The sequence below is a fragment of the Canis lupus genome, chromosome 12, assembly GCF_003254725.2.
Source record: "Canis lupus dingo isolate Sandy chromosome 12, ASM325472v2, whole genome shotgun sequence".
Lineage (NCBI taxonomy): Eukaryota > Metazoa > Chordata > Mammalia > Carnivora > Canidae > Canis > Canis lupus.
The window spans coordinates 68435409-68447737 of record NC_064254.1 but is presented as its reverse complement, the minus strand read 5'-3'; the positions used below and the strand labels follow the sequence as shown (position 1 = coordinate 68447737).

General features: G+C 44.6%; 2 protein-coding genes across 5 annotated transcripts in view; one reads left to right on the top strand and one right to left on the bottom strand.

Moving 5' to 3' along the window:
* LOC112658473 (uncharacterized) overlaps positions 1–12329 on the bottom strand; it is a 444780-nt gene that overhangs the window by 243568 nt on the left and 188883 nt on the right. The gene's annotated exons all lie outside the window — the stretch shown is intronic.
* The window catches only part of FYN (FYN proto-oncogene, Src family tyrosine kinase), a 211362-nt gene that overhangs the window by 161171 nt on the left and 37862 nt on the right, over positions 1–12329 (top strand). For 3 of the 4 annotated variants that reach the window (XM_025444838.3, XM_049092471.1, XM_035698154.2), the window contains 4 exons: positions 4470–4568; positions 7595–7698; positions 8693–8842; positions 11540–11704. In XM_025444838.3, the coding sequence (XP_025300623.1) occupies positions 4470–4568; positions 7595–7698; positions 8693–8842; positions 11540–11704 (518 nt within the window). Of the gene's footprint in view, positions 1–4469; positions 4569–7594; positions 7699–8692; positions 8843–11539; positions 11705–12110; positions 12267–12329 lie in introns of all 4 variants that reach the window. The other variant, XM_025444839.3, reaches the window with a different exon arrangement.

Sequence of the window (12329 nt, the reverse complement as noted above, 5' to 3'; positions counted from 1 at the left end):
TGGTTTACAGTCCCCTCCAAGCACACAATAGAATTGTTACGGATACTCTGACAGTAAGATGACAGTAACCAAATTTGAAAATAATATAGCATTTATAATAAAAATGCTCCACAGCTCAACAGACCAGACCAACTTCTTTTTGCAAACACCACTTCCGGCTGCATCAGGGCCCTAGGCTCCTGGGGCCAACAAACTTTATGAGCAAATTGGGGGACTGAAAACAGGCTCTCTTAATAAGTCTTTAAATCAGAGGACGAAAAATAAATAAATAAATCAGAGGACGAGGGGAAGCTGCTATAAAAACTTAAAAGTCATTCTAAACCAGAGCCTTAAATCACATATTTTAATCAAAACAAGATAACAGTTAAAGAAAAACCTCACCAACTCTAAATTCATGAAATAATCTGAACTGTAAGAACAGGTGGTTTTTTTTTTAAGTGCAGTTTTGAAAACGTTCATTACAATAATTCAAGAAGTAGAAAGTACCATAGTCCAGATTCTGTTTTCCTGAATCAAGGTGAATGATTTATAAAAAGTATCATTTATCTGTGGGTGAATTGGCCTCTAATGTATTAAAAAGAGGATTTATTCATTTGCTCAAAGGTTTTGGGGGTTTTTTTGTTTTGTTTTGCTTTTGTTTATTTATTTTATTTATTTATTTATTTATTTATTTATTTATTTATTTATTTTTAATATTTCGAGTCTACCAGCCTTTCTGGGCACAACCTGTGAGGCTTACTATATAATACATTGTTGCCTTGTCACCTTATATCTCCTTTGATGGAAAAAGTGACCCTAGATGGCCTCAAAAAATAAAAAGAATTTTATCTTTCTCATGAGTAACTGAAAACCCTTGTGAGATTAATGGAGTCACTTAAAAGAAAAATCATGAATTCCTGATACATGACTTTAAGATGAGCTGATAGTTGGATTCTAATCTGTGCTAAACTATCTAGGTGCCAACACCAAAATGAGACATCAATGCTGGGTTTGAAATGGGAAATTATAGTTGACCCTCGAACAATGGGGGAGGGCTAGGGACACCAGCTCCCGCCACTCACCACATGCTGTCAAAAAACTGCATCTAACCTTGACGCCCCCAAAAACTTAACTTCTAATCTTCTAGTACTGACTGGAAGCCTTACCAATAACAGGTAAGGACTAGTAACAGTCCGTTAACATACATTTTCTATGTTATCTGTATTATATGCAATGTTCTTAAGAATAAAATGAGAGTAAAGGAAATGTTATTAAGAAAATCCTAAGAAGAGAGTACGTTTACTGGTTTTATTGGAAAAGATCTGCATGCAGGAGGACCTGTGTAGTTCAACCTATGTGGTTCAAGGGTCGACCTTACTTTTTTCTTTTTTTTTAAGATTTATTTATTTATTCATGAGAGACACAGAGAGAGAGGCAGAGACACAGGCAGAGGGAGAAGCAGGCTCTCTGCGGGGAGCCCGACGTGGGACTCGATCCCGGATCCTGGGATCATGACCTGAGCCAATGGCAGGCACCCAACTGCTGAGCCACCCAGGCGTCCCAAGAGTCGACCTTACTTGATTAATCCCAGATCATCTGAATCAGACTTGGGCTTGTCCCTGCCCCAAAAAATGTATTGGCTTCCTGCCTCAGATGACATTTCCATGTTCCCCAACCCTGATATTAGACTTTCTTCCTCTTCATTTAAGTCGATTAGAACTCACTTGATGAAGGTTGCACTAAAAGATAAGCTTCTGCTGAAAGCTCTTGATTTTTTGCTATTCTGGAGCATTTCCTGGGTGTGGGGTTTGGGAAGTAGAGTAAGGGAGAGAGAAAGAAGAGGGTGGAGAGGTGGTGGGTATTGTTATTCTTTTTAATAATGAAATGTCTCCATCTAGTGGAATTTCGGAGCAGTAAACATGTCACCATTTTAAAGCCTCCAAAACCATTTCTTAGCATGTGTCCCAAAGGAAAAAAAAAAAAAAAAACAACTTCCACATGTGTTCCTAGGTGATGTACTGAACAAGGGCGCGTATTTCTTTTGGAGGACGCAGAGATAAACCAATACAAACTGTTCAAACATGAACCAGTTTGAAGTTCGTGATGTGAGCCCCAAAAGGCAGAGGAATGCAATAGGGGAACAGCATGGAGTAGATTTCATATGATCAGTAAAGACGCAGCTCTTCGGTCGGGTGTGGGTCCACAGGTGTTCATATGCACACATATCCTTTGGTACATACCAGTCATTTCATAAGACAGATCTGGACGTAAACTAAATTTAAGATTGATTAACAAAGGGCTTCCTAGGTGTGAGAAGTTATCTCCCCGTTTTGGTGGATGTATCTGTTTAAATTTGTTAAACAGGCTCAAAAAGGGAAAGACCGAAAAGTGAATTAAAACGTAAGCTTTTAGGGGCACCTGGGTAGCACAGTAGGTTAAGCGTCTGACTCTTGGTTTCAGCTCAGGTCATGTGACCTCAGGGTCGTGGGATGGAGCCTTGTATCTCAGAGCCTGCTTCAGATTTGCTCTCTCCTTCCCCCTCTGCCTCTCCCCTCTTAAAATAAATAAGTTAATTAAAAAACTAACAACCAGGGGATCCCTGGGTGGCTCAGCGGTTTGGCGCCTGCCTTTGGCCCAGGGCGCAATCCTGGAGTCCCGGGATCGAGTCCCGCGTCGGGCTCCCAGCATGGAGCCTGCTTCTCCCTCTGCCTGTGTCTCTGCCTCTCTCTCCCTATGTCCGTCATGAATAAATAAATAAAATCTTAAAAAACATACAAACAACCAGACATGAGAGTCTTTAAAAGCCTTTGCCAGCACCCCATTTTCTCATGAGCTGTTCTGTGCCACCAGTGCCACCAAGCACTGCCCCCAAAACCACACCCAGAATACGTGTGGGCTTGTCATCATTGTCTGTTGCTTTATTAAATTCTATCTAGAGTTACTGCTCATCAGTCACCTCATGCAGAATCAGTCTGCAGAACGGGGCTCTGGAGTAAGGCTTCTGGTCATACAGAGGCTGGTCATTCTCTGCCTAATGCTGTCGGTCTGAGGGAGATCTTGACCAGGGCCAGAAGCCAACACACAACATCATTTTATGGCTGAGGGTTTTGACACAGAGTCCAGCCATAAAATGATTTAAAAAAAAAAAAAAAAAGGCTAGGGATTTCTCTTGCTGCCTCCATGGACCAAAAAAGGAAGGCGAGACGGCGCCGGGCCCCTGCTGGAGAGCAATCGGGCAGGCCCGGGGTGCTGAAGGGTGCTGGCCCGGGCAGGTGCAGGTTCTGGGGGTGTCGCACTGGCGGGGCCGCAGCCCCGCGCCGCTGTGTGGAGGGGGCACACGCTCCGTCCGCGCTCTCCGCCACACATCCGTGGCCCTGAGCCTAAACACATGACCTCTCACCGCCAACCTGAGCCGTCTTGTCCTAAGCTGACGGGGCGCTACAGGCCTGCAGCACGGCCCTCTGCCCCCCACCCGCAGGCTGAGACAGGCCAGGCCGCCTCCTGGAACGCTGGGTGTCCCGCGGCGCTGAGACTCAACCTCAGGCCCGGCCACTGTCTGTTCCCCCCGTGCACCCGCACGCACGCGGCTCCCCACGCTTCCCTCCGGCCCAGCAGACTCAGGTCAGCGCTGTGGGCGGCCGAGGAACGAACCGCAGGCTGCACACTCTGAGCAAGCTCAGCCTGTCCTGTGCTGTAAGGATTCGACCCATTGTCTTGACGGCAAGCACGGCAGGCCCGGGGTGAGCTTTCATCCGGGCCTGGGCCTCCTGACAGGCTTCCCCTCTCAGACCGTCGGCAGCTGCCCTGTTCTGTTCTTTTCTGATACATCCGTTCCGTGGCGAGCAAAACAACACTAGAGCCGGCGACCGGTGTGCATCTCCCCAGCAGTACCAGAGGATGCCGGTTGCCTCGGGATGTGCGACCGCGGCGGGACTGTGAGCTAAATTAGCAGAGGCCGTGCATGCTCTGCCTTTCCTCGAGCTCTGCTGAGATGTCACTGACACACCACACTGTGTACCTTGCGATGGGTCGTGTACGGTGTGACGGGTGTGCGGTGTGGACAGTGTGGCCGGTTGACCCGTGCACGTGTCGTGAACGTCTACCACGATCACACGTCCCGCACCTCCCATAACTACCAGTTGGTTCCTCGTTACAGGGTTTTTCTAACGTAGCCTGAGGCCGAGTACCCTTCCCCTCTGTCCAAGCTGGGGACCCTTACCAAGCACAATGCCCGTCCACCCCCCAGGAGAACCCCCTCGTGGCCAGGGTCCTACATTCCTAATTTGCAAGTTAAATAAGAGATGAGAGACAAGCCCTGGATTCGAGTCACAGCTGACGTCGATGGTAGCCGCATGACCCTCGCAGAGGCCTATGTTGGAATTTGCAGAAATCAGCCAATGAGATGACTGGGAGATAGTCTTTGATACCCTAACGGCGTTGGCATTAAAATGGTCTGCGCACTCACTTCCTTTTCTCCTTGTTCTCTGCAGGGAAGGAGATTGGTGGGAAGCCCGCTCCTTGACAACCGGAGAGACTGGTTACATTCCCAGCAATTACGTGGCTCCAGTCGACTCAATCCAGGCAGAAGAGTATGTTTTGTTTCTGTTGTTTTCACTCAACTATTTGCTTTTAAAAGTTAGCTGTCACAGTGAAATGCCATTAACTTTGTGCAGGTTGCGGGGAGAAGAAGTTCTCTAGAGCGACTTCAGGGTTGAGAGAGTATGGTGATGCCATGTTCTCCCAGGCGTTGTGCTGCGGCCTGTGCCCTGTCTGTGGGATACTTGTACTATTATTGACGTAATAATATGTCAATACAGTTTGAAAGGGAGCATTACATCCCAAGTCTATTGAAAACCCAATAGTATTTGCCACAGATACAAAGTAATCGGGAAAATGTGATGCAATTCTGGCCAGAGCATATATTATTACTGTGAACCCAAGGCTCTAAGCCTATAATATAGTCCACTGGAAAAAAAAAAAAAAAGAGAGAGGAAGGGAGAAAGAATGGGAGTGGGGAGGGAAAAAGAAAGGCAAGGGGGACAGGGAGGGGGGTGATCAAGGAGGCAAACAATTATCAAAGATCAGATTGAGTTCTTTCTCAGAGTAATGGGAAATATTAAGGGGGTACTGAAGACATACCTTCCATGCCCAGGTAGAAATATCTCACCTATGGCATGTTCCACAGCTCAGGGAATCCTCTGATGATGCATTTCTTTTATTTTTTTTTAAGATTTATTTATTTATTTATTTATTTATTTATTTATTTATTTATTTATTTATGATAGAGAGAGAGAGAGAGAGAGAGAGGCAGAGACAAAGGAGGAGGGAGAAGCAGGCTCCATGCCAGGAGCCTGACGTGGGACTCGATCCTGGGATTCCAGGATCACGCCCTGGGCCAAAGGCAGGCGCCAAACCGCTGAGCCCCCCAGGGATCCCCTGATGATGCATTTCAAATGCTCCTCTCCTTTGAGTTGCCATCTTGGTTGGTTTCTGTGATGGTAAATCGTGACTCGCAGTTAACTGTCAGACCAAGGACTTCACTGGTACCGGTCTGGGAAGATGGTTGGCAGGCTGAGGGCATTCTAGAGGGGACAACCATCGTTCCTTCTCCTGGCCTGCGCAGAGTCATGGTCGCTTCCAAAAGGGAGAACTAATGAGAGTGGCCCGTGTGGCAACCCTCATTTCTGAACTGAGGGAAAGAAAACTGGCCCATGACTCCCAGATCCGGGGAACCTGTCCTCCTCCCTGACACCCTGGGCATCTGCCTCTTCTGGTGGCCTTGCCTGACCAGTAAGGGGGGCAAGGAGAGTCAGCCACGAAGCCCGCCATCCTTTGGCTCTGATATGGCATTTTGCCCTGGATTTGTTTAAGCACGACGGGGAGGATTAGACGGTGCACCCCAACCAAATTCCCAACAGGATCACTGTCTTGCCTTTAATTCCTTTATATTTGCTCTAAGGAGACCGGTTTTGTTTCCCACTCTCAAATACTCAGTGGTTCTGCACTCATTTTTTTCTCCTAGGGAGTGTGTTTTATCATCAGAGAATAAAGGAATTTGTATTGAATTTTTATTTTGGGGGGCAGATTTGCCAACATCTGTGCGTTCTTTCAGAATAAAAGGTACCACTAAAAGGTGGCAATACTTTGATTTAACTGAGAACCTACCGACTATATATTTAAGCTATATTTGTAATGGTCAGTTTTTAAAATACGTCGTTCTTAAAGAATAAATTAGCATCTTAAGAAGATAACGCCTATGGCTTTACATAGGCAATTAATTACCATTATCTTAAAATGCTATTGTCTTGGTTCAGCCCATTGTTCCAACTGTTCTCTTTTCACCACCATTTGCATTTATACTGCGTTTTCATCCGGCAACCGATGCAAACCCAGAAAGTCATTTCTCGTAAATAATTGTTGTGATTCTCTTTATACCGTCTAGCGCTAAGTTAGGATTGTTGCACAGTCTGGTGCCTTTAAAAGTCACCGAGGAGCTCGCTTGGAGTGTGTCTTTTCTTATCTTCAGCGAGGCTCCTTCATTCACAAAAGAATTTGACAGTGAACACATAATAGCTATGTTCAAGTATAGTGAATTAAAATTTCATTTTAGAAACTGGATCCTCTCACAGTTGAATATTCTAAAATTGTGTCTGTGCACAGATTCCGACGGGGTTCTCCTGAATTCTGTCGTGGATTCCCACGGCACCTGCTGCTGCTCCCTCAGCAGCTAGTTGCAGAAACGTTAGCTAATTGCCAAGCCATGGTTAGGGCTAGAGAGCGGAAGGGAAGATAAAAGATGAACAGCAGAGATTGTGAGGTGACTTGACGCGACGCCTTCTCACACGGCACCAGGGTGTTGTCACGGGGAGGATAGGAAACAGCTGCAACAGCCAGTCGTTTGTGAGGCCGTGCTCGTTGACTGTGTAGTGACCTGTCCCTGCAGCTGTGCCAGAGCACACATGCGCAGATCCCCACCCATCTGCTGGGCAGATCTTCCATTTACACAAGTCCTCACACCTGCTGGCCAGGAAGAGCATGAAAGCAAGCATCCAAAGGCAGCAGTCATCTCAAATTAGGGGTAGTCTTGACAGCTTTTTTTTTTTTTTTTTTCCAAAATCACTGTAGGTACGAAGTTACTGAAAATATCACGTTTCTGTTCTTTATCCATCCTGACTTTTTTTTTTCAATGCTTGATTAATGATCTTTACTTAGACTAAGGCTGCATTTCGTTATTTCCCAGGTGTTGTAATTATGCTCAGAAATCCAGGGTCTTATAGACATGCACGGAAAGGGTCTCCTGCACTTGCCATTTCAAAACAAGGTCTTAGATTTCTCTTCTTGTGAATGCAGGTGGCAGTGTTAACACAAACCAGTTCTTGTCACCTCTGGAAGAGAAGGAAAATCGCCCACGATTCCAATCTGATTTATTTTCTTCAAAGACTGAAAAAGATGGATTAGGGATGGAATCGGGAGCAGACTGAAAGGGAACTAGATGAGGCTAGGAAAACGTGGAAGGGGAAAGGCTAGGGATGCGATCGGAGGTGAGGAGGATCACTACTGCAGTTTTGTAAATGATCCCTTACAAAATGTTTCCTTCCCTTGATCTCATTTAAAGGTGGTACTTTGGAAAACTTGGCCGAAAAGATGCTGAGCGACAGCTTTTGTCCTTTGGAAACCCGAGAGGTACCTTTCTTATCCGTGAAAGTGAAACCACCAAAGGTAAGATAAGGAGTTGAAGAACTTGGTTGTCATTCAAATCTGTGGATTAGTCAGAGCAGATGAAAAGGCTTCTCTCTAACGTACAAGGATTTTTAAATGGCACATATCCTCCCCACCTTGTGAGCAGAGTCCTATTTTCAGTTTCCCCCCCAGGCTCTAGAACCACAGACAGCTCCAAAAGAACTGTAGAGGCTCAGAATCAAGCCCTTTCTCCCAAAACAGGGGCCAGGCAGCTTCACTCCTGCAGACATGCAAGATGATAGAATTCACGGCAGTTCTTTAGAGTTACTGATTTCTACAGCTTGTGGTTCCTCAGGCACCAATCCTACAGGTTATTTTTGCATTCCTTTTGTTTTTTCAAATCTGAGGACTGCTCTTCCTCCAACCACTGGCCTTCCATTATTTAACCACCCACACATCAGAGCCCACAAAAGGGAGCTGGGCCAAGGGAAAGGAGGAGCAGTGGCCTTCTAGCTTGATCTACTAGCCATGGTTATGTGCTCCTGAGACAGTGAAGTGGAATCTGAAGGCTCCCTTCTAGAGAAACGGTCCTTACCCTTCTTCAACACACGTGGCCACTGACTCTGCAGCACTCCAGGGGTAAGGAAGATGAGGACAGAGACCCCAGCCTGCCTGTGTGTCTGTGTTTCTCTTCATCCGCCCCCAGGGGAGTTGGGTCTAATACCATATTAGGCAACACTAGGGTACTGAAGAGGGTCAGGACGCTTTCATTCTCAAGGATAAAATGACTTAATTGCTAATAACTTCTGGCATTTGCAAGAAAGATGTGTTTTCTTCTTCTGTTACTGAGTAGAAGAGTGTGTGTGCATGCACATTTGCATGTGTGCAGATGCGCATGTGCAAACGTGCATGCACACATGCGTGTGTGTGTTCTCTTCATATTGATTAATCAGAATAGTCAGGTAAGTGAGACCCAAAAAACAAATGAGCTTTCAAAATTATTGGAGCTGCTAATGCTTTGCATATTTACCAGGTGCCTATTCACTGTCGATCCGAGATTGGGATGATATGAAAGGAGACCATGTCAAACATTATAAAATTCGCAAACTTGACAATGGTGGATACTATATTACCACCCGGGCCCAGTTTGAAACACTTCAGCAGCTTGTACAACATTACTCAGGTAACCCTGACTCTAGCTACTCACCACCGGGACACTGGAGGGAACGGGAGGCTCCTAGGGAGGTCGGGCGGGGAGGAGGTACAAGCATGAGCAAGGTCAGCAGTGGCATAGTTTTCTTTGCAGCCAGGCAAGGTGGGGCTTAGCTGAATAGGTTCTGTTGATGTCTTTTTACCATGGTTGTTATTAGTTCCACGCATTTGTCAAAAGATTCTAAAACATTCTAGTTCTCAAGTACGAAGCAATAGGTTAAATTGTAAATGTTGTCATCTTTTCCTGTTCCCCTGGGTCTGTAATCAGAAACCGTGACAGGAGAGGGAGCAGTGTCTGGGAGGGAACTCACGGTTGGGGGCGGGGGGGCTCCTGTCGAGGGTCCCCAGTTCACACTCAGCACTCACGGGACTGGCTGCACATGCTTTTCATTCCCATGACCAGATGCATTTTGCAGTCCATTTATCACGTTCCACTCCTCCACCACTTCGGCTATTTCCTAACTAGATGTAGACTGTGTGGCCCACAGCTCCTAGATCTGTTATAGCTATTGTATTAAATCCAGCTTACAAACAGTAACTAGATCAGCCGCTGTCCTAACACCCAGAGGTCACTGTTAGTGTGTTGTTCCTAGAAATATATGCTTATGAGGTATTTAGGTGTACAGTCCGCACATTTTAGTAAAGAATATGGTCTTATATACAAGTGTCAAAACGATTACTTTCTAAGATTAGCAAGGCTATCGCACCACATAACATATACACACAGGTGGATTTTTACATAGATGCACATGCATATACAGATCTATGTCCCATTGATCCCTGTAGTTTTTTCTGTGATCTGTATATGTGTGTGTGTGTATTATGTGTACACACATAATATATGCATACATATATATATATATATATATATATACACATTATATACTGTTCTTCAGGACAGTAACAAAACCCCAAAATAGTACATGGCTTGACCTCAACTATTGCTCTGTGCACACTCATTTTTTTTTTTTAAATTGTGTATAATTTTTTAGCACCGAGAAAAAGCAATCTTTTGAAAGTGGCAATAAGAAATACCTATCGATTCATCCTGGGCACTAATGAAAAAGTGAAAAATTAACAGGACTTGGAGTACTCGTTGATTAGGGCATTGGATAGGTTTAGTTTATATGGATTCTAATGAAATATTTGGGAGAAATGAAGCAGAATATCTCCCTGAGCTTAAGCGACATACTCAAAGTGCCTGCACATGTAAGGATTTTTCAAATGCCGAAATATATTTCATTACAGCCAAACATCAGCAGGATCCCCAGGGTTTGGATCATTTGAAAATATTGTGTTGGAAAGGGCACGTTAATAACATCGTAAAGCTGGAGGAGAGAAAGGATATGAAGAGCAATAGACGTTTTTTAATCTCAAAAAAAAAAAATTCCATCTCAAGTTAGATTTGTTTTTATATTGGCTTTGCCTCTTCCCTCTTTCTCTCTCTCATGCAATAAAGTGCCTCTGAAATATTGACACATAAATAATTTCCTGCCTAAACATCTCAGAACCTGGTTCTACCATAAAGGAATAAAAAATAACTTAAGGCTGGTTCCTGGAGAAAAGACAACCACCCTCCACAGGATTTCCCTGGATCCAAGGGGCCTCCGGTGGGACGTGGCGGGTGGGGCGCTGTCCATTGCACACGCCAGGCGCTCTACAGCTTTTGTCACTGCTCCGATCCCTTATTCTTTGTTACTTTTTCTTACCTGGCAGACACTTAACCTGACATTTAGGCAATTTCCCCTCACCACTGTTATATTCTAAAAGGTATATTCCTTAAAAAAAAAAAAAAAAAAAAGGAAAGAAAGAAAGGAAAAGAAAAAAAACGAAGAGAAAAAGAAAGAAAAGAGAGAAGGGGAAAAATTCCAAATAGCCCATAAGTGATAACTTGTTTCCTTTGTCTTTTTTTCATAGGAAATAGGATTCTTTCTCAGCCTTGAGTTTCTGCAGATTTCAGTTTCCTTTCTTTCTGCTTTGAAACCAGATTTCTAAATTATGCATTGGAGACGGTTATAAAGATTTTTTTTTAATGGGAAATATCAAAGAAGCAAGAGTATCTGACGGCTAGAATAGAGTCAGTTAAAATGCCAAAGAAATCCCTAGAGAAATGTGACCTCTTTTTTCCCCGGCCAGGTATAATCTTCAGTCTTCCTGGCTTGTAACAGTCTAACATTCTATGGAAAAATCCTGAATTAAAGTCACAATTTTAAATATGTTCAAACCAAAGAAAGTCCCTGAACCCTTGATATTAGAAAGGGAGAGGATAGTCATGCTGATGTTCTGTCTTCCAAAGGTAACTTCTGAAGTCACTGGAGAGATCTCCAGGGCTCCAGAGACATGTCATTAGCATCTCGGACAGAAAACATTTTTCTTCGTTAGCGAGTATAGAAACCAAAACAGCCGTACCTGTACCTGTGTATGTGTGTAGCCTATATACTACCTGGAGGCATGGAGCAGTCCATGTTTAAAATGTCTTTCCTGTTCTACCTCCAATGAACATGTTTCAACGTGTGGTGTCTAATCTTCCAAGATACGTGCAGTTCTCTGCCGACGTAGCCCTGTTTTGAGCAATGCTGTGCGCTCGCTGGGTTTGTGCAACTGTTAAGTGTCGTTTCACATGTTCTGCTTTTCTCTCCCTCTCCTGCTGCTGTCTCCACTCCATCAGAGAGAGCCGCAGGTCTCTGCTGCCGCCTAGTTGTTCCCTGTCATAAAGGGATGCCAAGGCTTACCGATCTGTCTGTCAAAACCAAAGATGTCTGGGAAATCCCTCGAGAATCCCTGCAGTTGATCAAGAGACTGGGAAATGGGCAGTTTGGGGAAGTATGGATGGGTATGCTGAGACTCAATTATTCTATTAGTAGCTCTCTCGTTTGGGAAGTCCCAAACATCAAAGATGGAAGGTGAAAATAAAGACTTGTGACCCGGAAGGAAGAAGGTTTAAATTACTGATAGTGGGGAATTATACATTTGATTTTGATTTCAGAATTCCAGAATTTCCAAAAGAGAAGTAGTGGTCATGATTGGCAGATGGCTCAAATTATGCTATCATATGAGTCTCAATTCATAAGCCAGAAGATAGTACGAGGAACATTCCAGCACTTCATTTTCAAGTGCAAACATTTGCCCAGTGAACTCAGTGTCGCCCTAAGGGGCAAGTCACCTTCCATCTTCCCTAGTGCATGCATGATTATGGATTATAAGGACTGTGTTTTCTTTATTAATTCCCTTTCCTGTAGACAAAGCTGATGGTTTGTGCTTTAACTTAACTGTGATTGCATCAAGTTGTACCCCACAAACTTCTGGATTGGCTAAAGATGCTTGGGAAGTTGCACGTGATTCGTTGTTTCTGGAGAAGAAGCTGGGTCAGGGGTGTTTCGCTGAAGTGTGGCTTGGTAAGGCAGAGGGCGCATTGCATTTTGGCTGCACCTCAGAGCCAATTAAAAAGACAGTTTGGG